The sequence below is a fragment of the Macaca mulatta genome, chromosome 1 (genome assembly GCF_049350105.2).
Source record: "Macaca mulatta isolate MMU2019108-1 chromosome 1, T2T-MMU8v2.0, whole genome shotgun sequence".
NCBI classification, from domain to species: Eukaryota; Metazoa; Chordata; class Mammalia; order Primates; family Cercopithecidae; genus Macaca; species Macaca mulatta.
Window position 1 is genome coordinate 234,149,965 of NC_133406.1, and position 24,345 is coordinate 234,174,309.

At 55.0% G+C, this 24,345-nt stretch overlaps 3 protein-coding genes across 16 annotated transcripts in view; 1 reads left to right on the forward strand and 2 right to left on the reverse strand.

Annotated features, from left to right (window-relative positions):
• DNAJC11 (DnaJ heat shock protein family (Hsp40) member C11) overlaps window positions 1–1,702 on the forward strand; it is a 72,153-nt gene extending 70,451 nt beyond the window's left edge. For all 4 annotated transcript variants that reach the window (XM_077977430.1, XM_077977415.1, XM_028840421.2 and 1 more), the window contains one exon: window positions 172–1,702. In XM_077977430.1, the coding sequence (XP_077833556.1) occupies window positions 172–197 (26 nt within the window). In that variant the 3' untranslated portion in view covers window positions 198–1,702. The remainder of the gene's footprint in view (window positions 1–171) is intronic.
• Window positions 887–9,620, reverse strand: THAP3 (THAP domain containing 3). 11 transcript variants are annotated; one of them, XM_077977918.1, is made up of 5 exons: window positions 9,514–9,620; window positions 6,137–6,329; window positions 4,514–4,576; window positions 3,376–3,480; window positions 887–1,847 (listed from the first exon to the last, which is right to left on the reverse strand). In XM_077977918.1, the coding sequence occupies exons 1-5, from the start codon at window positions 9,585–9,587 to the stop codon at window positions 1,782–1,784; spliced, it is 501 nt and encodes a 166-aa protein (XP_077834044.1). In that variant the 5' UTR covers window positions 9,588–9,620; the 3' UTR covers window positions 887–1,781. The 11 variants fall into 11 exon arrangements, with proteins under 11 accessions (XP_077834044.1, XP_077834042.1, XP_077834038.1 ...); XM_077977916.1 differs by having other exon boundaries at window positions 4,514–4,579; XM_077977912.1 differs by having other exon boundaries at window positions 1,767–1,847; window positions 3,376–3,507; window positions 4,514–4,579.
• A 1,837-nt stretch (window positions 9,621–11,457) lies between these two features.
• On the reverse strand, window positions 11,458–21,263 carry PHF13 (PHD finger protein 13; the record flags this gene model as incomplete). The annotated part of the gene is given in 4 exon segments (NM_001260753.1): window positions 11,458–13,419; window positions 14,770–15,304; window positions 18,243–18,344; window positions 20,966–21,263. Coding segments are annotated over 4 exon segments (903 nt in total). The 5' UTR covers window positions 21,005–21,263.
• Window positions 21,264–24,345: the final 3,082 nt, after the last annotated feature.

The following is a 24,345-nucleotide window of genomic DNA, read 5'->3' on the forward strand; positions in this document are numbered from 1 at the left end:
GGGATGAAAGCAGACCTCCACGTTCCAGAAGCAGTGGATTTTTGGCAGCGGGTGCTCTGCCTCACCTGGGCCCAGCCAGCTGCTGGTCCGGGTGACTGCTGGCCCCATCAGCAGAAAGGAGCATGGGAACAGCCACCTTCTGATCACCTGTGTCTGTCTTTTCCTTTACAGCCCACAGGATCGATACAGATGGATAAACTGCCAAGAACCAGATTTTTAAAAGGCTGCAAAAAATATTTTCCTGGGAGTCTACAAATTTGGAAACAGGGAAAAAACCCAGACATCAGATGTTTTTATTTTATATTATTATTATAGGAGGTGGTACCATATCAATTATGTGAAGGGACATGCAGAGACACCCCAGCTTTTGAGGGTGCTGGGGGTAGGACTGAGGCAGCCCCACTGGGAACCAGACTGCAGTGTGGCCCGTGGCTGTTTTACCAAGGACCGGTTCCTGGAGGGAAGGGCCCTGGCCCTGACTCTGCCGGGTCCCCTGAGTATGCGTGTGGCCCGCAGCGCGCCGCCCCGTAGTTCTTGGTTGGGTCTGGAGGTGTTTGTGGAACACCCTGCCCTCCACCACAGGAGCGTGAGCTGCTTCTCCTGAAATCCTGAACATGGGAAACAACGTGGAAAGCAGGCAGGCCTCCAGGTCAGGGACCGTCTGCTGCGCTGACTTCCCATGACCACCTCCTCCTGCTGAAATATTACTGCTTGAATCTGGAGCAGATTGCGGGTTTATAAAACTGCTTTTTATCTGAGAACAAACAGGTTTGGAAATTAGTCTTTTTTCCCCACTCCCAGAGCTGCTCAAATCATTCCACCAGCCCCCTTGGCTTGGGACAGGGTAGTGTAACTCCCGATCCCAGGGCCTGGCCCTGACACAGGTGGCTTCCCGTATCCCTGTGGGAAAACGCCCTGCCACCAGCGGGCTTGAGCTGGCCTGTATCCCTCCACCGCCTGCACCACCCACCTCCAGAGTGCAGTGCTGGGCAAGGGCAGTTCAAGAGGACGGACCAGGCGCTCAGCAAGACATCAGACGCACCCAACTCGGCGGTGTGGACCCCAGGCCTGGCCTGTGGCACCCAGCAGGTGGCACTGCAGCTCCCCGCTCCTGCAGGTCCAGCGTCCTCGCAGGGACACCAGGGCCTGTGCTCCGGAGCCTTCCTTCAGACCCTTCCTCCACGTGCCCACTTGGGATGCAGAATGCGGCAGAGCCGGAACCCCTTCCAGCCTGGGCTTTGGCTGCAGTAAAGTTACCTGAGGCCTGTCTCGTGGGTCCTGGAAGTGGCAGCCATCAGTCGCTTTTGCTGACCCCTTGGAGCAAGCGCTGCCCAGGCAGTGGCCGAGACAGCTGGCGCTGGGGGCCCCAAGCTGCGCCGGCCTCCAGCCCACCCACAGCTGTTGCTAAAGTCAGGCCTCCCTCCCCAGCACTGGTATCTGAGTAACGGCTAAGAACCTCCTTCTTCTGGTTTTGAAAAGCAGTTCAGGTTGTCCAATTCTGTAATATTCATCTCCATTTTTTAAAAAGGTTTCTCTGACGGCCCCACGGCCCGAGCCGCGGTGAGCATCGTGTTGCATGAGCCTGGGCCCCGGGCTTCCCATGCGCCTCTGCCACAGGCGCTTCTGGGCACCTTCCTCTGCGTTTCATTTGCAGTCGACTGTACAGAAGGCACTCACCACAAATAAACCTTTCCTGAAAGCAGAGGCTGGCGCTCTTCTGTTTATCGTGTTCATTTTCAGGAGGGACGGAACCCCTTCCCCAGAGGTCTCCTCCCCATCCTTCACTCCTCACTCAACCACAGGGCTTCACGTGAAGCTGGGGTTCCATTTTCCACATTAAACATTGCCTGAGAAATAGACCCCGAGTTAGGAAATCAGGCCAGAACTTTTGTTTTCTTTAATTCACTAAAGCTATAAATTAGACGAAATAGGCAAGTCTTTTTTTTTTTTTTTTTTTTTTTTAATCAGACGGAGTCTCGCTCTGTCACCCAGTGACAGTACTGGATGGAGTGCAGTGGAGCGATCTCAGCTTCCTGCAAACCCTGCCTCCCAGGTTCAACTGATCTTCCTGCCTCAGCCTCCCAAGTAGCTGGGACTACAGGTGTGTGCCACCATGCCCGGCTAATTTTTGTCTTTTTAGTAGACATGGGGTTTCACCATGTTGGCCAGGCTGGTCTCAAACTCCTGACCTCAAGTGATCTCCCCGCCTCGGCCTCTCAAAGTGCTGGGATTACAGGCGTGAGCCACCGCACCCAGCCGTGGAAGTCAGTCTTAGCAAAAGGAATCACGGCACTAAAGAAAATGACGGGAGTGACACCAGATAGACACTTTATTACACTGCCCGCACACCAGGCCGGGACAGGAGTCACGCCTTAGAACCCTGAGCTGCTGTCCAGGCTGATGGAGGAGGGGACCACACATCGGCCACAGCCGGGCCCATCACATGGCTTCCTCCCTGAGGAACATCTCCCACACTGGGGCTTCCAACAACCCTCGCTCTGCATGTGCTGAAAGGACAGCGTCCAGAATCAGCCTCAGCCTGGACTTCCGTTAAACCGTGGGAGGATAAGCTCATCGTGCTCACAGACGTGCACTCCTAGTGCCATGCCTCTAAACGTCCCCCAGACGGCGTCGGGGCTCTCGCCCGGGAGCTTGGCTACTGTCTCAATCCCCCGCCTGGCAGGCCTCACGGCCAACTTTCTCAGTGTCTACAGCAGACAAAGATGTCCACAGCCAGAGCTCCAAAGCCCTGCCGGCCCTGGTGCCACTGCCGCCTCTGCGTCTGGAGCCTGTGGGGCTCAGCTCTGCTGCTCCGGCCCAAGTCTGGCCTGCAGTCCCCTGTGCCCTTTGCAGGCACGGAGGCGGCTGGACATCCTTTGCATCACCAGCCTCTGGGCCTGCAAGCGCTTCCGGAGCTTTTCATTTTCCTTCAGAGTGAGGAAGAGTTTTTTCTTCAGGGAATCTAAGTCCAAAAGGGCATAGCTGTGATCAGATGGCTGCTTGGACGGAGGCCTTCTCAGGCCCGCAGGGCTGGCCGGCCGGCCCACAACCTCTGTTGCTCGTGGCCTCCATGGCGAGACCTGAGGACAGGGGAGTGAGAGCTGAGAGCTGCATCACCAGCAGGAAGGTGGGCCAGGGTGAGCAGGCCACCAGACACGCACCCAGCACAACCCCCGGGCAGCCGGACGCTCCTGGCTGGTCTCCCAAAATCCAGATGTGCCCATACCATGGTGGAGGATTTGGGGAGCTCTGAAACGCAGGCTGCACCCCCTGCCCCGCCACACGGGTCTCATGGCAGGTGTTCACTGGTTTCCATTTTGTTTGCAGCAAGTCATCCTGGGTCCAAGCACAGGCCACCTCTGCACTCAGTCTTACCTGTTTTACGGGGCCTTCGGCATTTGGGGGCAACTGAAGCTCTTCAAGCGCAGTGTCCATCTTTCTCCCAGGGCTGTCCTCTCCGGCCCCCCCCTCAGGGAGGACCTGGGAACGGCAGCGTGGAGTCAGGCACTATAGCCCTAGAGATGCAGGGCCCTCCTGCAGCTACTATCTGGGGGAGTGGCAACAGCCAGGGACCAGCTCCAGGGTCTGTGCCCCTCGACAAACTGCCAGCTTCCTCCTAGCACACACCTTGGAACTGAACTTTTTTTTTTTTTTTTTTGAGACAGTCTCGCTCTGTGACCCAGGCTGGAGTGCAGTGGTGCGATCTCAGTTCACTGCAACCTCTGCCCCCAGGGTTCACGCGATTCTCATGCCTCAGCCTTCTGAGTAGCTGGAATTAAACAGGCACCCACTACCATGACTGACTAAATTTTTTTTTTTTGAAACGGAATCTAGCTGTCACTCAGGCTGGAGTGCAGTGGCATGATCCTGGCTCACTGCAACCTCCACCTCCTGGGTTCAACCAATTCTGCCTCACCCTCCTGAGTAGCTGGGACTACAGGCACATGCTACCACACCCAGCCAACTTTTTTTTTTTTTCCCTTGAAATGGAGTTCCACGCTTTTGCCCAGGCTGGAGTGAAGTGATGCGATCTCAGCTCACCGCAACCTCCACCCCCTGGGTTCAAGTGATTTTTCTCCAGAGTAGCTGAGATTATAGGCGCCCACCACCATGTCCAGCTAAATTTTTGTATTTATTTGGCGTGGTAGCAGGCATCTGTAATCCCAGCTACTCAAGAGGCTGAGGCAGGAGAATCACTTGAACCTGGGAGGTTGCAGTGTGCCGAGATCATGCCACTGCACTCCAGACTGGGTGACACAGCGAGACTCTGTCACAAAAAAAAGAAAAGAAAAAGGGAATCAGGCACCATCCTTACTAGCAACAGAGATTCTTTTATATTGAAAAGAAGGAAGCTGAGAGGCTTGGGCCTTCCCTCCAGAAAAACATGGAATCCAAACTGGCATATGAGGAAAGGCGACAGCCCTGCAGGCCGGCTGTGCTGGGAAAATCCCGCCTCCCTGTCTCAACCCACAGCATAATTTAAACGTTCAAGTACCTGGTCCGGTGCACTCACCTTTTCTTTCTGAGAAGAGCTGGCATTTCCTCTCTCACTGGCAGGGTCTGTGTTCTCCCTCACCTGCTGCAAGAGACACACAGAGTGGATGCAGACCCCAAGAACCCTCAGAGCTCGGGGCAGGCCTCGGGCATCATGGTTGTCCCTGCTGCTTGGCCCACCGCGTGCCACAATCAACGAACCGTGGCTAAATGAAACTGACCTGAAGCTCAACCCAATTCACACTGTTCACTTGGTGTGCTTCTCTTTCTCCAAAGATGTCCCTAAATCATGGTCAGAGTGCCCTGAATAGGTCCCTGTAGACCTACTTCCTATGTGTCACCCCAGGGCCTGGCACCCGGCCCCACGACCGCCAGCACGCGGCAGAAGCCCAGCTCACCACTCGAGGCGCCACTGATGCAGAACCTGCAGGCCCTAGGCCAGCCCCAGTGCAGGGCCCACAAGGCAGAGCTGGCAGGGGCCGTACCCAGCTTCTCCCCACCAACCTGGCACTGGAAGCACTGAGGGCTACAATGACAAACGTCCCCCACTTCCAGTGGCTCAAGTATCATCTTTCCAGGACAGACATTACCACAAATACATGAAAGTAATTAGATGCTCATCTATGGACACACACCCCAAGCACCTGTGCTGTGCCAGGCAGCGTCCTGGGTTTGGGGCCTGAAGCAGGGAAAGCAGCCCCTGCCCTCATGGAGATTCTGTTCCAGGGAGAAGACAAAAACCAATGAGGGAAATAGGAAGGACAGCAGGGGCCACAGGGGACAGGAAGAGGGGCAGGAAGGGGTTGGAGGCCAGCTGGGGTTTGAGGGTCCAGGAGGGCTTCCTGAAGGAAGGGACGGCCGACCTGAAGAGGTTGAGGCAGAGTGCATGAGGCCATCTGGGAAGGGCGCTGGGGAGGACAGATGGGGCAGGGCTCCCAGGCAGCCGCTCTGGGTGTGTTTGCTACGTGGCCACCTTGCTCTTCCCATCGGCTCCACTCTTCATTCACAGATCCCTTTCCTCTCCCGATAAATCCACCAGCACAGGGAGCTGCTGGCCTGTGGCCTGTCCCGCCACTGCTCTGCCTGCCCACTCCAGGTGGGTGCTCCTGTGGCCCAGAATCCAATCTCAAGGCTTCAGCATCCAACTCTTTGTGAGCCCTCTCCTTGGCCAGGCCCACACATCCCACCTCCACCAAGGCAACCTCTGCCTCCTGATTTAAGCGATTCTCCTGCCTCAGCCTCCCGAGTAACTGGGATTACAGGCGCCTGCCACCACCCCCAGCTAATTTTTGTATTTTTAGTAGAAACAGGATTTCAACATGTTGGCCGGGCTGGTCTCGAATTCCTGACCTCAGGTGATCCACCCACCTCTGCCTCCCAAAGTGCTGGGATTACAGGCATGAGCCACCACATCCAGCCATAGAATGATTCATTTTTAAAGTGGCTTTAATTTATGACTTTCCTTAAAGCCGAGGTCATGGCCAGCAGGGCCACAGGGCTGTGGACCCCGGAGGCGCAACAGTGCTGTTGTCACCGTAGTTCTTGGCCTTGGCTTTTCCCGCACATGTCGCCACCCCCATTGCCCCCAGCTGCTACAGTGCAGGCTGGATGTGACCAGACAGAAGGCACAGAGCCCTCCTACCTGTGTGGGGTCCTGAAAGGCAAACACCGTGGGCACGGCGTTGTGCTTCAGGTTCTTGCGGTTTCCAAAGGCGCTGAAGCACTCGGGCCGGAAGTGCTCAGAGCAGATGACCGTGTGCTGCTTGGGCTGGAAGTTGCCCCGGCCAATGTTCAGCACCCACTCCTTCAGCAGCTCCGGGCGGCTGAACGGAAACCTAAGGGCAGAGGCAGGGGATGTGAGGCCCAGCAAAGCTGGACCCGGCGCCTCAGTCATTCAGAATTTTCACATCACCACAGAGTATTTCCCTGGACAGCTGCAGACGTTCAGTCCTCTCGCTTTGTTAAATCACGTCTAATTTCTGGAAGCTTCTGTCACAGCTGTTAAAGCATTCTTAACAGGAAACCCGAGACCACGAGCATGGCCAGAGAGCCCAAGTGAGCTGTTTCCAATGCTACGTTTGCCAGGAGCCTGCCATGAGCCAGGCCCTGTTCTTCGTGCTGGAGAACGGGGGTAATGAGACAGTCCTCGCCCCCAAGGAGCTGATACTCTGGAGCAGGGGCACAGCCGACGAGCCACACACATGTGGACTGTGTCTTCCAGGGATGACAGTTGCTCCAGAGAACGGACAGAGGGAAGCCCTGGGGTGGTCAGGAAAGGCAGCTGAAGGGGTGATGTTTGAGCACAGACCGCAGGAAGTGGGAGCGCGAGTGATGCGGGCTTCAGAACGGGCAGCAGGAGTGGCCACTGACACAGGTCCGGCTGAGACAGCAAGAGGGAGTGGGGACTGCATGACGCAGAGCCCTGAGCAGTTGGGGAGTCCCTGGAGGCTCTAGGCAGAGGTGAGATGGAACCTGAGTCCACCCTGATTGCTGTGGGACCAGGTGTTGGCAGGAAGTGGTACTGAGAGGGCAGATTTGGATGTATTTTGAAAGTCATGCAGTAAGGTTTGCCTGTAGATGGTAACATTGAGAAGGAAGGAGTTTCATGTTTGAGATAAAAGAAGTTACAGGAGGGCAGGTTAAGGGGATCAGAAGTTTGTTTTGTAGTGGATGAGCATGGTGGCTCATGCCTGTAATCCCAGCACTTTGGGAGGCCAAGGCAGGCCGACTGCCTCAACTCAGGAGTTCGAGACCAGCCTGGCCAACATGGTGAAACCCCATCTCTATTAAAGATGCAAAAATTAGCCCAGCATGGTGGCACACTCCTGTTATTCCAGCTACTTGGGAGGCTGAGGCACAAGAATCACCTGAACCAGGGAGGCAGAGGCTGCAGTGAGCCGAGACTGAACCACTGCACTCCACCTGGGCAACAAACTGAGAGTCTGTCTCCAAAAAAAGAAGTTTGTTTTGTATCGTAGGAGTTAAATTTGAGGTGCTTTTTAGGCTTCCCATGTGCTGGGGTGACAGACAGCCACACGCATCTGGAGACGTCAGTGTGGAGGCCAACCCTGCGGAACCAATAAGCCTGGGTGAGATGGGCCCCTGGGGAGCAAGTACAGCTAGAAGCCACCCCTGGGCCATGGCCCACACCCCAGGGCTCCAACACTGAATGCTGGAAATAAGGAGGATCCAGCAAAGGAGACTGAGAAGAGATACCTGCAGCCAAGAAGTGTACCAGACGCCATGCGAGAAAAGTGGCTCAGGCTCAGGGGTCAGTTGTGTGAAATGCCACAAAGTCAATTAACATCACAAGGCTCACTAGTGACGTGACAGAGCTCTCATGGGAATGGAAGGAACGGCTTCAAGAGAGAAGGTGCGGCAACTCCATCCCCAGGTACATACCTGACAGAGGCAAAACAGATAGATGCACCGCAACAAGTCCCACCAAAACTGGCCAAAACAATGATTTTTTGTTTTGTTTTTTGAGACAGAGTCTCACTCTGTCGCCCAGGCTGGAGCGCAGTGGCACGATCTCGGCTCACTGCAACCTACACCTCCCAGGGTCAAGCGATTCTCCTGCCTCAGCCTCCTGAGTAGCTGGGATTTCAGGTGCGCACTACCACACTCGGGTAATTTTTGTATTTTTAGTAGAGACGGGGTTTCACCATGTTGGTCAGGCTGGTCTCGAACTCCTGACCTCAGGTGATCCACCCATCTCGGCCTCCCAAAGTGGTGGGATTACAGGCATGAGCCACCACGCCCGGCCTCCAGAACAATGTATTTGTCATCCAAAAAATGAGGCCACCCAAATGCCCTTCCATTGTAGAACAAATCGGTAAATTCTGGTACTTGCATTCAATGTGGCAATGAAAGCAAATGAAGTGCAATCCACTCTGACAGAGGGCAGGATAGGGTTCTCCTTGGGCAGGAGAGAGGCGGGGGGCCTGGGAGGGGGTTCAGGTGGGGGGTCTTCCTGGGGGTAGTGATGTTTTATTTCTTATTTTGAGATGAGGTATCGCTCTGTCACCCAGGCTGGAGTGCAGTGGCAAGATTATAGCTCACTGCAGCCTCGAACCTGGGTTCAAGCAATCCTCCTACTTCACCCTCCCGAGCAGCTGGGACTACAGGGGCACGCCACCTTGCCTGGCTAATTTGTAAAAATTATTTGTAGAGACAGGGTCTCATTCTGTTGCCCAGGCTGATCTCGAACTCCCAGGCTCAAGCGATCCTCCCGCCTCGGCCTCCCAAAGTGCTAGGATGACAGACTTGAGCCACCGCGCCCAGCCGGTAACGTTTCAGTTCAGCCGGTAACGTGGCATTCAGCCGGGGGAAACGCCGGGCTGTGTACTTATGATTCGTGCATTTTTCTGCATGTACGTTATGTATACTTCAAGCAAAGCATTTATCACAAAACAGTGCAATGGGAGCAGAGGGAATGCGAGCGATGAGCACAAGCCGCCCTTCGGAGATGTGCCCAAAGTGGGTAGAGAAATGGTGCCGTGGCTGGACCTTGGAGAAAGCGCAACTTTGACCAAGGGCGATTGCTCCCGGGCCGGGCCAGGGGAGTGCAGCAGCAGACTCCAAAGCCTCCAGCATCCTCCCGCGACACTGCAAAGTCCCTTCCCACTGCCCGGACGCCCCTTGGGGGGTCCACTCCTCCACTGTACCGCCCAGGTGCCGCGCCTCCCTTCAGGGCGGCGCGCAGCGGGGGCTGTAGGGGCCAGGGCACAGCAAACCCCGGCCGCGGCCCGCTCGTCCGCTCAGCAGACACCTGCTCTGCTCCGGGCATGTCCCGGCCCCAGCTCCGCCAGGTGCGCCGCTGACCCTCTGTCCGCCCCTCGCCGCATCACCACGGCGGGCGAGGCGGCGCCAGCCCCTCTGGGCCCAGGAGCTTGGCCTGTCCCCGGGCCGCACGCCCTCGGGCCTCCTGGGTGCTCCCACCCAGCGTGCCAAGGCCTCGAAGTCGGTTCGCGGGCCCCGGGTCTGGGCCTCCCGCGACCCCGGGTCCCCGCCTCTTACCGGTGGAAGGTGAGCTGCTTCCTGCGGCTGCTGTAGCGGTTGCAGCACTGCCGGGCCGCACACGACTTCGGCATCTCGAGCCAGGCCCGGCTGCCCCCAACAAAGATGGCGGCGGCGGGGCCTGCGGGGAGGGGAGGGACCTGCGGGGAGGGGCGGGGCCGCCGGGAGGTGGTGACCGGCCTGGCACGGCTCCAGGGCGCGCTCATCCCGCCATCCCAGCCACCCGCGTCTCCCCAGGGTCGGACGGGACCCGGGGCGCCACATCAAGGGGTGCTCCAGGCCGCAACTCAGGCCCGAAACCCCAACTCCTAGCCTTGGGCTGTGCAAGTCTTACCCCATTCGCCAATGCCCGTCGCCTTTCACCTTGCTTTGAGCACCCAACCAGGACTCTTAACCACTCACAGCCTTGGACAACTGGAAACCAAAGGCCAACCCCTCAGTGTTTTTAGGGCTTCGAGGTGTGAATAGGTCTGGACTCCTCTGACGTCACTGGAGGTGGTACTAGTTGGCCACTGGTGGTGTCAGTTCAGAGGCCAGACAGCTCACTGCCTTAAGTTTGGTCACTGGGAACCCCCAAACGTGAAGAGGCAAAAAGGGCAACCAAGGGGGAGGGAGATTCCAGCTCCAGCCTTGCAGAAACTCCGAGGAGGCTGCAGCTTTCTCAAAGCAGGCTATAGGGAAGGCATCATCTTGTGAGAAGAAAAGAAAAAAATTGGTCAGGCGCAGTGACTCACGCCTGTAATCCCAGCACTTTGGGAGGCTGAGGCAGGCGATCACCTGAGATCAGGAGTTCAAGGCCAGGCTGGCCGACATGGTGAAACCCCATCTCTACTAAAAATACAAAAATTAGCCGGGCATGGTGGCACATGCCTGTAATTCCAGCTACTCAGAAGGCTGAGGCAGGAGAATCGCTTGAACCCGGGAGGCGGAAGTTGCAATGAGCCAAGATCGCATCACTGCACTTCCCAGCCTGGGTGACAAGAGCAAAACTCTGTCTCAAAAAAAATAAATCAATCAATCAAAAGTAGGCTAACCACTCACTGGGGCTTGAGCTAATCCACAATCTGATGAAGAAACTGCAAAAACCATTCACATCTACTCATCCTGTGGTTTGTTTCTGAGGAATTCACCAGCAAGGTACATTAACTCCGTGGACATTTTCCATCCTACTAAGTGCACACTGAGAGGTTGCCTTCCCAGAGACTTGATGTAATCATGGTTTGGGGAGGTAGTGAGTAGAGAAGTAACACAACTGTCCTTCAGCACACAACACGATTGCCTGAACCTTGAATCATGAACCTCAAAGTAGCAATATATTTATTTACAAAATATACAGTTTCACAGAAACAGCTTCGCTTTATACACATAAACTTTAAAATTACACAGAACCATGTAAACGATGTGAAGTGTCTGGCCTGGCCAAAGCTGATGGGAGGGCCTACTTTTGGGGTGACATCCTTCCCTCCCCTCACTTCATTAGCCACCAACCAGGAGCCCCAGATGGGTCATGCCTAATTTGCATATAAAGAAGCTGATTGCAGCTGCCCAGCTCAATCTAACACAAAAACCAAGGTGTCCGACTTCTTAGACACCACCCACAGGGACAGATCTGCTAAAAGAACAAAAATGCAATCAAGGAAACAAAATGGAGATGAGTACCACATGCATTCCAGAGGCGTCGAACCTTCTAGCACACATGACAGTTGCCAGGGCCGGCAGTTCCACTCTAAAGTCACATGGATTCTTAAATGCACCTTTAAAAGCTTGTGGAATTTTTTTTAAAAAAAGAAGAAAACCACTTTGGAGCTTTGGTTATTCATGTGGTGAAGACACTGGACAGGCATTATCTCAGGGCAGATCTTTGGCAAACTCCTCTCCAATGCATCCTGGCTGTTTGCCCTGGTCAGAACCAGACAAGTGTCTGGAGAGAAGGTAGTTTCTAAACCAGCTTACTATTTTTCTCTATAGAACCTCCCCCTTGGAGATCTTCACAATAAACTGGCTTCAGAAACTATTTCTCTCTAGTTTCATGTTAATACAAGCAACAGAACTTTAAAAAAATAAGACGGTTGGACAAGTGTGAAAGATACTAGGACAAAAAAATGCCTCTGATTAGCCAAATTACGGTTCAAGCCCCTTGGTGCTTCAGTGGGGGAAGGTGGGAAGAGTCTGCCTGGTGGCCTGGCACAAAGGTGCCACATGAAGGGGAAGCCCCCAGCAGGGAGAACGCGGGCCCATCCCGCTGAAAACAAACATGACTCGCTTGAGTATTCTTCCCTTTCCATGCCTTAAAGAAACAACGCTTATGAAAACCTACCAATCAATTAGAAAATGTTTTGAGAACAAGTACTTGAACTGCTGAAGAGCAGTATTCTTTTCAGAGAAAGCCGGAGCCCCTCTCCCTTCTAGCCCCAGAACCACCAGTGTTCCGGGGGCACCCTGCCCTCGAGCAGAGTTCTTTCACAGCCTCCGGCATCAACTCCCAGGTTTCTCCAGAGCTGGCCCTCACAGGGGCCTCCCGGGTCCAGGATCCCAGCTGAGATCTAAGGAACTCGGCACAGTTCCAAGGGGTCATCCTGAAGGCCCATGTTACCCTCTCACTCACTCACCAACTCCAAACAGAAAAAAAGGACTCAAGTCCTAACCTTGCCCCGTGGAACCGGCAGGCCAGCCTGTCTAAAGGGCACACAAAAATCACCCAGCGGAGAGGCCTCCCTCCCAACTCTCCTTTACCCTATTATTTAGAGGAACACCATGCGGGTCCCAGTGATTGCCTAACCTTTATGCTGCTACCAGAATGAGGTGAAAGGAAGAGAGAAAGACAGAACCTACGAGTTCCCACACTCGCAAACAGCTGGCCTGGGCCCCACCAAGACCTCACACACCAACTAAGAGGGCACTCAGCAAGAAATCAGCCAATACTTTTGGCTGCATCGTGCAAAAAGACAGGGTTTTTACATCGTGCAAAACAGGAAACTGAGTTATGAACACGGGCCACCTCAACCCCCCAACCAACTCCCTTTCCACAGAGAAGTGGCCACATTGTCCCTTTTAACAAACAGAAGGAAACCTAAGAACCACGAGCTGACCCGCCACCCCAGCGCCCTTTGAGGGGAGCCCGAGGCCTCCCGCCAGTGCCTCCCCCAGCCTATCAGGCAGCAGCTGAGGCAGGCAGAGGGCAAGCCACTAAGTAGGGGCAACTTGGATGGTTGCTGTACAGACACTTTTGGTAAAAGACTTAACACGCAAGAAAAAGCTTACACGTATGGCTGTTCATTAACAGGCCGGGGAAACCGAACACCTCTCCCCAACACAGTGGAAGCAGAGTAACAGCTGGCACTGAGCCCAATCAGCGGGAATCTCTTAGCGAAGATAGCAAAACGCACAGCTACCATGGACCCTCATTTTCAAACGAGCCAAACCCGCTGCACGTGGGTGTCCAGTCCACCTCCACTGCAGGAAACGCAGCTCTGGCAGCATCGCTGGCCGGCAAAGGTTGCATTCGGTCACCAGCTATGTACAGTTTCTACCTCGGACAGCCTGTCCTTTTGCTTAGGCACCTAAATGGCAGGGATCTGCCCGCACCAGAGCTGAGAGTTCTGTGCTCAACTAAGAGAAGGGCAAAAAAGCACACCGTCGCTTCCGATTCCACACTCGCAGCCTCCTCGCCAGTCAGCAGTCAGTCCAGGAACAGCTTCCGGGAGCCCGTCCGCGAGCGGTTGGAACGGCGGATGTCAAACTTGGAGTCCCGGCACTTTTGGCAGACAAACACTTCCGGAACATTGGATTTCCGGATTTTCGCACAGGACAGGTGAATCCAGGTGTGGCACTCATTACACTCGATCATGGGGCGGCCGGCAAATGGCTTCATGCAGAAGCAGGTCACGAGGTCCCAGGAATCATCATCTGGAAGGAAAGATACTCTTAACGAGGGAAGACAAATTCCTGTCGTTCCTCGCCATCAGCTGGGTTTCTATGAAACCCACTACTCAACTGACGAGAACACTTCCAATTCCCACTCGAAGCTGACACTTCTCTCTGAAAAGGCTTTGGGAGGCCGAGACGGGCAGATCACGAGGTCTGGAGATCGAGACCATCCTGGCTAACACGGTGAAACCCCGTCTCTACTAAAAAATACAAAAAACTAGCCGGGCGAGGTGGCAGGTGCCTGTAGTCCCAGCTACTCAGGAGGCTGAGGCAGGAGAACAGTGTGAACCCGGAAGGCGGAGCTTGCAGTGAGCTGAGATCCGGCCACTGCACTCCAGACTGGGCAACAGAGGGAGATTCTGTCTCAAAAAAAAAAAAAAAAAAAAAAAAAAAAAAGGCACAAGGGGCTGCAAAATGTGTGGGAACCAGGTATTACCCAGGAGATGCTTATTTTATTTTTTTTCCTGAGACAGGGTCTCACTCTGTCACCCTGGCTGGAGTGCAGTGGTGCAATCACACCTCATTGCAGCCTCAAACTCCTGCACTCAAGCCATCCTCCCACCTCAGCCTCCCTAGTAGCTGGGACTACAGGCACACACCACCACACTAGGCTAACTATTGTTTTTCCTTTTTTCTCTTGAGACAGAGTTTTGCTGTTACCCAGACTGGAGTGCAATGGCGCGATCTTGGCTCACTGCAACCTCCACCTCCCGGGTTCAAGTGATTGTCCTGCCTCAACCTCCTGAGTAGCTGGGATTACAGGCACGCACCACCACAGCCGGCTAATTTTTTTTATTTTTTTTTTATTTTTAGTAGAGTCGGGGTTTCACCATGTTGGTCAGGCTGCTCTCGCACCCCTGACCTCGTGATCTGCCCGCCTCGGCCTCCCAAAGTGCTGGGATTACAGGCGTGAGCCACCGCGCCCAGCCTTTTTTTGTATTTTTGCAGTGACAGGGCTTTGCCATGCTGCCCAGGCTGGTCTCCAACTCCTGAGCTCAAGCAATCCACCCGCCTTGGCCTCCCAAAGTGCTGGCATTACTGGTGGAGCCACTGCGCCCAGCCTGGATGCTTATTTGGATGCTTACTTAGAACTATATCCTTTTTATGTTCTGAGGTCTTGGAATCTCAGCTGTCTCTAGCGGCAATCAACCCCTTCCTAAACATCTCGATATCCACATTCCTGCAGCTCTTCTCCTCCTTGGACACTGGGGCTGTCACACTCTACAGAAGGAACCAGACCCTCTGCCCCAGAGAGATGACCACTTAATAAAATAACCTCTCCTCTAACCACCAGCCAGCAAGAGTCATCATCCTTCAGAGACTCCTCACCTGAGTCCACCATGATGTCCTCATCATTGCCAGTGCTGTCCTCGTCTCGGAACACCACCTGCTTTCCCTGCCGGACGATAGTCCGTTTGCCTTCAGTTTTTATTTCTTTGACCTGATCAGGTGACACAGTGGCACAAGATCCACTGGAGGGAGTATCGGAGTCCCAGCCCGAGCAGGGGTCGCTGGGAGCCTGGGGGATATCCTGCAAGGTGGGACTCGTAGGGGTCTCCACGTAGGGGTCAGTGGCTTCCAGCTTCAGCAAGCCACCCCTGTACCCCTCCTTCCCGGGCGCATCGCTGTCTCTGCGCTTCCTCTTCTTCTTCTTCTTCAGCTTGTCCGTTTTCTTTCTGTCCAGCAGGAAGTTACTGGGCTTGGCTCGCTGCAAGAGAGTGGGCTGCAGGTGGCTAAAGCAGCGGTCAGAGACTGGCAAGGGCACTGAGGACGCGATGTCTGAGAAACCCGCATCCCAGCCGTCGCTGTCAATGGTACCAGCAGTGCTGTTGGCCGGGCTGGGGCTGCTCCTTAAAGGGAGTTCCTAAAAAGATAAAGGTGGTGGATTCCAGTTACTGGTGACAAGATCCAGCCCAGACCAGAGCATCCCCAGCTACCCAGCCAGGTCAGACCTCCAGAGACATCCGCACAACTTTGCGCTTCTCTACCCATCAGCATCACACTTGAAGCAACGGTACCACGAGTTCTGGCCGGGCGCGGTGGCTCACACCTGTAATCCCAGCACTTTGGGAGGCCAAGGCAGGTGGATCACCTGAAACCAGGAGTCAAGACCAACCTGGCCAACATAGTGAAAGCCCATCTCTACTGAAAATACAAAAATTAGCTGGGTGTGGTGGTGGGCACCTGTAGTCCCAGCTACTTGGGAGGCTGAGGCAGGAGAATCACTTGAACCCGGGAGGCGAATGCTACAGTGAGCCAAGATTGTGCCACTGCACTCCAGCCTGGGTAATGGAGTGAGATTCCGTGTCAAAAAAAAACCCCCCAAAAAAAAAAAACCACAGTGCCATGAGTTTAATGTGATGCCACAAGGAGAGAAACTCCCTGCCGAACCCTCAGCCCCATCTTAGAGACAGGAAATTAATCAATGTGCAACAGGTGTCTGTGGGAAGGAGTGCTGTGGACACCCACTCCTATCTGCTCATCTTTCCCTGATTGTAAAACCTCTCCTTCCATTTGCCCTCCTAAGAAATATATTAACTAAATTTAAATTAGTTTTGAGAATTTCCTGACACTCTTAAAAAACTAGACATTCCAAAATATTGCAAAATCCAAGTAGGTAATTACTGCCCCAAAGCAGTGAAGTAAACTCTGTGGTTCCTTCAGATCACAAGTATATCATCTGCAAACAGTGGCAACGTTCTCATTGTTAGAAAACAGGCATTAGGCTGGGTGTGGTGGCCCACGCCTGTAATCCCAGCACTTTGGGAGGCTGAGGCGGGTGGATCACCTGAGATCAGGAGTTCGAGACCAGCCTGGCCAACATGGTGAAACCCCCTCTCTACTAAAAATACAAAAAAAATTAGCTGGGCATGATGGCGGACGCCTATAATCCCACCTACTTGGGAGGCTGAGGCAGGGAGAATTGCTTGAACCCAGGAAGCAGAGGTTGCAGTGAGCTGAGATCGCACCACTGCACGCCAGCCTGAGCCACAGAGCAAGACTCCGTCTCAAAAAAAAAGAAAAAAAGAAAAAAAGAAAGTAGGCATTAGCCACCTATGTTGGCAGTTTGCCTGCTAGAAATGTACTGAATGCAGCTGGGCACAGTGGCTCGTGCCTGTAAATCCAACACTCTGGGAGGCCAAGGCAAGAGTATCACTACCTCGCGTCCAGCCTCGGCAACACAGTGAGACCTTGTCTCTGCAAAAAAAATAAAATTATGGCCAAACACGGTGGCTCACGCCTGTAATCACAGCACTTTGGGAAGCCAAGGCAGGTGGGTCACTTGAGGCCAGGAGTTTGAGACCAACCTGGTCAACATGGCGAAACCCTGTATCTACTAAAAATACAAAAATTAGGTGGGCGTGGTAGTAGGCCTGTAGTCCCAGCTACTTGGAAGGCTGAGGTGGGAGGATCACTTCAGTGCAGCAGAAAGAGGTTGCAGTGGGCCAAGATCATGCCACTGCACTCGAGCCTGGGCAACAGAGCAAGACCTGTCTCAAAAAAAAAAAAAAAAAAAAAAAGCTGGATTCTTCAATTTTGAGCTTAACAGAATATGAAAGAGGCCTGAAGTTTGAGCACCACAGCAGCTCTCCTCCAGTCCTGCCCTTTTCTCAGCAAGCAAAAAAAAAAAAACCTCCTTCATCTACATCAAGTTGTAGCCGTGAGTTCCTGAACACAATAATGCGCATTTCGGGCAGACAGGGAGCTGAGAGACAGCACGTGCACCGAGTCCAGCCATCTGGTTGAACCCCAAGCTCCACCACTAATTAGTAGGTGACCTAAGGCAAAGTTTTCCCTCTCTATGCCTCAGTTTCCTCATCTTACAAACTGGAGATAAAAAAAATAGCACCTACCTCATAGCATTACAAAGGCCAAGAATAGTGTCCAGCCATGGTCAACAGTCAATAACTACAGACCCTTATTAAGAGCAAGCAGACGGCCAGGTGCAGTGGCTCACGCCTGTAATCCCAGCACTTTTGGGAGGCCGAGGCGGGCATCATGAGGTCAGGAGTTCGAGACCAGCCTGGACAACACAGTTAAACCCCGTCTCTAGTACAAATACAAAAACTAGCTGGGCGTGATGGCGCACCCAGCTACTTGTGAGGCTGAGACAGGAGAATCGCTTGAACCCAGGAGGTGGAGGTTGCAGTGAGTCACAATTGCACCATGGCACTCCAGGCTGGGCGGCAGAGCTAGACTCCATTTCAAACAAACAAAAAGAGCAAGCAGATATCACATACTTTATTTGTAAATAAACTTTCAAAGTTTACTAAACTGGCTGGGTGGTAGCTCATACCTGTAATCCCAGCACTCTGGGAGGCCGAGGCAGGCAGATCACCTGAGGTCAGGACTTCGAGACCAGTCTGGCCAACAAGGTGAAACCCTGTCTCTACTAAAATACAAAAAAGAATTAGCTGAGCGTGGTGGCGCACACCGGTCATCCCAGCTACTGAGAAGGCTGAGGCAGGAGAATCCCTTGAACCCGAGTGTGGAGTTTATGCCACTGCACTCCAGCCTGGGCGACAGAGTCAAGATTCCATTCCAAAAAAAAAAAAAAAAGAAAGTTTACTAAACCATTTTCTAGACAAGCCTGCATTTTCTACCAGAGTTTTAGAACCATTTCCCTAGCTAATTCAAACTCTCAAGAAACAGATTTCTGCCAGACTAGTGACTGAGGCCACCACAAGCAGCCCCTTCCAAATCTACTGACCCACTGACCAGTCAGAAGCCCACAAGCTTGCGGCGGAGGCACTGGGGTTTGACTACCCATCCAGAAAGGTCTCAGAAACTCAGAAGATTACCTCCTTGGGATAAGGGATGTAGCCAGCATAGGCCAAGACAAAGGTGCAGAATTTGTTGAAGTCTTCCACGGTCCTGCGCCTCTTGCAACTGGGGGAGTATTCCTATTAAGGGGAGAGAAGAGGGAATGTGTTTGAAGGAGAGGCTACTAGGCAGAATCACAGAAACAAAAGTAAGCTGGAACTTTTGTAGTCAACCACTCAAAAAATACCGTTAGATTTAAATGGTCCACAAACAAGATAAGGTAAGTTCAGGTCAAGAAATAACACCATTTTCAGAAAGTAGAAAGAGGAGTATTAAGACTTTATGCCAAGAATGCAGGGAAATCAGCTGGGAGATAAAAATGTGTACAAAGGACTATTTCTTAGAGCTCATGTGGCATTCTCTGACGTTATCTATTAGTCTCCACAGGTCTAACAGGAGAAGCTCTAATAACTACTTTTTTGCTACACATTTTACATTCTGAGTATGAACTGCTGCAGCAGCTGTAACTGATGTTAAGCGATTCAAAAATCAACCACTCGCCGGTTGCAGTGGCTCACGTCTGTAATCCCAGCACTTTGGGAGGCCGAGGCGGGCAGATCACGAGGTCAGGAGTTCGAAACCAGCATGGTGAAACCCCGTCTCTACCCAAAATACAAAAATTAGCTGGGCGTGGTGGCGTGAGCCTGTAGTCCCAGCTACTCAGGAGGCTGAGGCAGGAGAATCGCGTGAACCCGGAGGCGGAGGTTGTGGTGAGCCAAGATCACGCCACTGCACTCCAGCCTGGGAGACAGAGCAAGATTCCGCCTCAAAAAAATAAATAAATAATCAACCACTCATTCTCCAGAGTTCTCGGAGACCTGGACCCTGGAGCTGATTCCTGGCTGACCCTGCCAAGCTAGCACCACCTGAGAACCCCTCTCTCGTGCTCAGAGGGTCCCCTCCGCTCTCCCAGCAGTCGGGATGCCAGGCACCCAAATGTCTCAACTCACAATAAACCAGGAACCTTACTGCGAAGCTTAGTCCTACATTTAAATGGAATAGTGGAGGTTTTTGCTCGCGGGTCCCAGCCCTATTCAATCTAGAAACACCCATCACAAGAAGAGATTTTCTCCTGAGAGAGAAGCACGGAGAGATGGAGCTCTTATTTGCTCCTAAGCAAAACAAGTGTGCTGTATTGCTGTTTATTCGCCCAGCACGTTCCCTGAGGTTCCTTTCAGTGCCTTGTCCGACCCACCCCCATTCTTTCCGAGGTGCTGTTACCTGGCCGCCGGTCTGCTGGGGAAAAGCCAGAGGGGAAATGGGGGGCAGGGGTCTCGGGCCGCCCCTACCGCCGCGAGGAGCAGGCGTGCAACCAGCGGGTTTCCTTTCAGAAAGTCAGTCGCCTTAGAAAATTGTTTTCTCAACCTGGTTCAAGCAAACCTGCTCCTCTCCCACCCGCTTGGACCCCAGGGCCGTCCACGGAGCGGAGGGGAAGGCCCGCGGTGACCGCGCTCCCCGCACTGGCGAGCCTGCCGAGCCCCGGGAACCGCGGGCCGCCACCCCGGCCTCCAACTCCCGCGAACAACTTTTCTTTCGGCGGGGAACCAACAGAAGTGGGTCAAGAACCCGAATGCCAAGTGGAGGGCGGCGGCGGCCTCGGGACGGGGACGCGCGGGAGGCACCGGCGCGGGGAATGGGGGGGCTCCACGCCGCCCCCACCCGGCCCACGCCGCCCGCCCGGCCGCCTCCTCCGAAAGCAGATGGCGGAGCGGCCCCCACCCGCCCTCCCGCGGCAGCCGCCCCCCGCGACACTCGGCCCCGGAAGGTGCGGGGCCCATCCCGCGGGTATGTGGGAGGGGGCGCCAGGCAGGATTCGGGGGTCCCAGGCCTGGGGAGGCCCTGCGAACTCCCGGGGGCGGCAGCGAGACCGGCGGGCTCCTGCGCCGCCTCCCCTCCCCCACCCGCCCGCGGTCGCCGGACCCGCACTCGCGACCCCAACGCGCCTCGGCTGGGGGGAGGGGACCGCGCGGGGGGGCGGCCAGGAGCCCCGAGGGCAGATCCCCGGAAGGAGGGGGAGTGAGTCGGGGCGGAGCCAGCAGAGCCCGCGGGCGGGGGGCGGGGGCCCGAAGGGGGAGGCCAGCGCGCCGGGGGACGGTGGGTGGGGGCAGGACTCGGGTCCTCAGAGCGGGTGGGGCCCCCGAAGGACTCGGCCCCCGGGGGCCGTAGGGGGCGGGGGCCGATTGGGCCGCGCGCGGAGTCAGGGGGCGGGGCGCGGGCCACCGGGCCCGGGGGATCGGGGGAGCAGCCGGGGGCCGCGGGAGCCGACCCCCGTCCGAGGGGGGCCTAAAACTCCTCTAGAGCAACCGGAGCCACGGGCGGGCGGCGGCTCGGACCGCGTCCCCGGGGGCGGGGAAAGAGTAAGCAGGCCGGTGGGGAGGGGCTGGGGGCGCCGACAGGTCCCGGGGCGACGCGAGGCCGGAGAGGGGCGTCCAAGGGGAGAGAAATAGGCGCAACGGCCCTGGGGAAAGGGCGCGGGGAGGACGCGGAGGTCCGCGGAGGGGACGCGGAGGCGAGGCCCGGTGGGGAGAACCGAGCGCGGGCCCGAGCAGGGGGCGGGGGTTGGGCTCCAGGGGGGGCCGACAAGGGGAAAGCGGGGGAAGGGGAGGGCGGCGCTCCGGGCGACCGGGGGTCCGGCTGCCTGAGGAGAGCAAAATCGCGGAGGGGGTGGTCGGGGGCGATTTGGGCGCACAGCTTCACTCACCTCCGAGTGGAAGGCGGCGGCGCAAGAGTCAGAGTCCATGTTCCGGGCGGGGGGCGGCGGCTGCGAGAGTGCAGGAGCTGGGATGCGGGAGCGGGGCCGCCCGGGGCTGGGGGCTCGGGCGGCTGCGCAGGGCGAGGGCGGACCCGGGAGGGGTCGCCCGGGCTGGAGGTGATGGGGGGCTCAGCGCGTCGCTTCTCAGGCTGTGACCCCGGACTGGCGCTTCCACCGCCAAGCGGAGTGGACGATGCAGCTCCCGCGGCGGTAGAGGCGGGAGAGTGGCTGCGGGGGGCGGCGGCGGCGAGCGGGAACCCGACCGGCTCCCCGACCTGACGCCCAGTTCGGCTCGTGTCTCGGGAGGGAGGGCGGGAGAGCCGTGAGGGCTGTCGGGAAATGTAGTCTGGGTGACGACTGGAAGCCAGCGGAGAGGGGGCGTGGCGCGGGGGGCGGGCGTGGTGCCTTGTGGGAGTGGTAGTCCACGGCCCGCCAATACTGCGCACAAAGGAAGCCTTGGGGACTCCAACCCCCATGAGGCTCCGCGGCGGCGGCCCGGTGTGTGGAGGCGGGTCTTCTGGACTCGAGGCCGCGGGAGCGGGGGTGGTGCGGGGGCCCGCGCCGGCTCGGCCGCAGGGGGAGGGGCAGTGTGAGCGGTAGCGCCTCGGTCTCGGCGGGCGCGGGGGCGGGGGTCGCTGCGGCGGTGGGGGCGGGGCTGCCAGCCCGGGTTGCGAAGGGCGGCGGCGGCTGGCACCTCCCCTTCCTCATCTCTTGCTTGGGGTTCGCGCCCCTTTGTGGGGCTGGGGTCCCCGAGGCCCGGCCGGGAGTAGGGGCGGCGGGGGCGGGGACGCTGACGTCGCGGCCCGGCCGGGCCCAGCTCCCGGCTCCCCGCTGAGGGCGGAGTCGTCGCCCGGGCCCCCGCGCCAGGCCTGGCTCAGCGAAGTTGTTTTCGCGGCTGCGGGCTTCGCGCGGCTCCCTGCTCCGGGTCCGCGGGGCCGGGACTGGACCGGGGTCTTCTCTAGGCATCTGCGGGATTCACTCGAGGTGGCCGGGTTCGTTCATTAAAAACACCGGGCCAGCGTTGTCAGTGTTCTAAAGAAGTGTGCGTTCAGTTCGCTTTCTGTTGCCGCCTTCGCTTAACCTTGGGACGGGCCGTTTTCCTACTCTCCTGAATATCCTCGGAGGAGGAGACCGGCCCGCAGGGCGAGGCGGAGACGCGGTGTTTAGTACTGGCATCGACTGGTACTTGTTCACTGGTGTTTAACTGGGATGGGCAGTGTATAAACGCTGGACCGCAGAGTATCTGACAGCTGTACGTGTGGAGGGCTGGCCGGACACGGAGGGGAGTGCCCCTATGCGATGACCAAAAGGCGGCCTGACGGGAACATTTTTAATAACCATACGAAAGTGGGGGGAAAAGGTAAGTAAAAAACGCAGATGATTCAGTAACCCGTTTGGTAGCTTCGAAGAAGTTAAAGGGGAGTAACACAAAATTTAAAATTCAAATTAGAAAACGAACTCTTGGAGATACTAGTAAGATATGTGACAGGCGCCTAATGCTACATCAGCTGGCTGTTGCTATTTCAAGGGTTATGATCAATTCTGATGAAGATATTTAATAGGAGATGGTGTTAATCTTAGAAATACTTCTCTGAGCCTCAGTTTCCTAAGCTGTTAAATTTTTAGCGTAGTGCCTGGCTAAATAAATGGTAGCTTACTGTTGTTGTTGTTTTATTTCTGCAATATTATAGCCCATTGGAGGGCTTCCCAGAGATGATAAATTGAGGTACCTTACAAGATAAAACATAGAATTACTATGATTTAAACAGAGACATCGGACTTGGCCCATCGAGACTTGATTAACAACTTCTTATACAATTGCACATTCACAGATGATTTAGTCAGATTTGGAATGTTACCTGGTTACTGTGACCAAAGCAGAGGTCCCAAGGTTAGCCAGTATTGCCCAAAGTCATATCACAAGGAGCAACTTGTTTTGCCAGAATAAGAAACACTGCTAAGAAGGTGATGATCCTGTTGGTAGTTTAAAAATGTAAATACCAAAAAGAATGATTTTTTTTTTTTTTTTGAGATGGAATCTCCCTCTGTTGCCAGGCTAGAGTACAGTGGTGTGATCTCGGCTCACTGCCATCTCCACCTCCCGGGTTCAAGCGATTCTCCTGCCTTAGCCTCCAGAGTAGCCTGGACTACCGGCACCCGCCACCACACCCAGCTAATTTTTGTATTTTTAGTAAAGACGAGGTGTCACCATGTCGGCCAGATGGTCTTGATCTCTTGACCTGGTGATCTGCACGCCTCGGCCTCCCAAAGTGCTGGGATTACAGGCGTGAGCCACCGTGCCTGGCCAGGAATAATTATTAGAGGTGAAACCCAAATGAAAGAAGAGGGAATTTTTTTTTTCACACCTCATTATTATCCCCTATGGTAAATGTTTCACATAATAAACATTAAATTCTTCCCCACACACATACACAGACTAAGAAATTATCGGGCCAGGCGCAGTGGCTTACGCCTGTAATCCTAGCACTTTGGGAGGCCCAGGCAGGCAGATCACCTGAGGTCGGGAGTTTAAGACCAGCCTGACCAACATGGGTCAGGGAGGCGGAGGTTGCAGTGAGCTGAGATTGCGCCATTGTGCTCTAGCCTGGGCAACAAGAGTGAAACTCCATCTTAAAAAAAAAAAAAAAAGAATAGTCGCCTGCCTTGGCCTCCCCCAAAGTGCTGGGATTACAGGTGTGAGCCGCCATTTCCCGCCTAATTTTTTTTTTTTAAGTCGGGGTCTCCCTATGTTGCCCAGGCTGTTCTGGAACTCCTGGACTCAAGGGATCCTCCTGCCTAGGCCTCCCAAATTGTAGTTTACAGTCCTGAGCTACCTTGCCTGCCTGGCGTGAATACCCATTCTGAGCAAAAGTTATCACAAAAGTTATCACTTGGGTCTGAAAATCTGTCCCCTGACTCAATCCATGTTTGGGATTTTCTCCTGAATTCTAAGCTCAGTTTTGTCAACAAGTCAATTATTCTGAGTAAGTCCTTCATTTCCAATTTGAGAGTTTATTTTTCTTTCTTTTTTTTCTTTTTTGAGACAGTTTCACTCTTGTTGCCCCTGCTGGAGTGCAGTAGTGTGATCTCGGTTCACCACAACCTCCATCTCCCGGGTTCAAGCGATTCTCCTGCCTCAGCCTCCCGAGTAGCTAGGATTACAGTCATGCGCCACAACACCCGGCTAATTTTTTGTATTTTTAGTAGAGACGGGGTTTCACCATGTTGGCCAGGCTGGTTTCGAACTCTTGGCCTCAGGTGATCTGCCTGTCTCAGCCTCCCAAAGAGCTGGGATTACAGGCATAAGCCACCGCGCCGGATATTTATTG

Excerpts from the sequence above, each read along its gene's own strand:
- THAP3 (XM_077977908.1), bottom strand. The coding sequence starts at position 9,587 with ATGCCGAAGTCGTGTGCGGCCCGGCAGTGCTGCAACCGCTACAGCAGC. Across the intron at positions 6,330-9,513 it reads AAGCAGCTCACCTTCCACCG|GTTTCCGTTCAGCCGCCCGG; the intron begins GTAAGAGGCGGG and ends CTCTGCCCTTAG. Across the intron at positions 4,580-6,136 it reads CCTTTCAGGACCCCACACAG|CAGGTGAGGGAGAACACAGA; the intron begins GTAGGAGGGCTC and ends TGTCTCTTGCAG.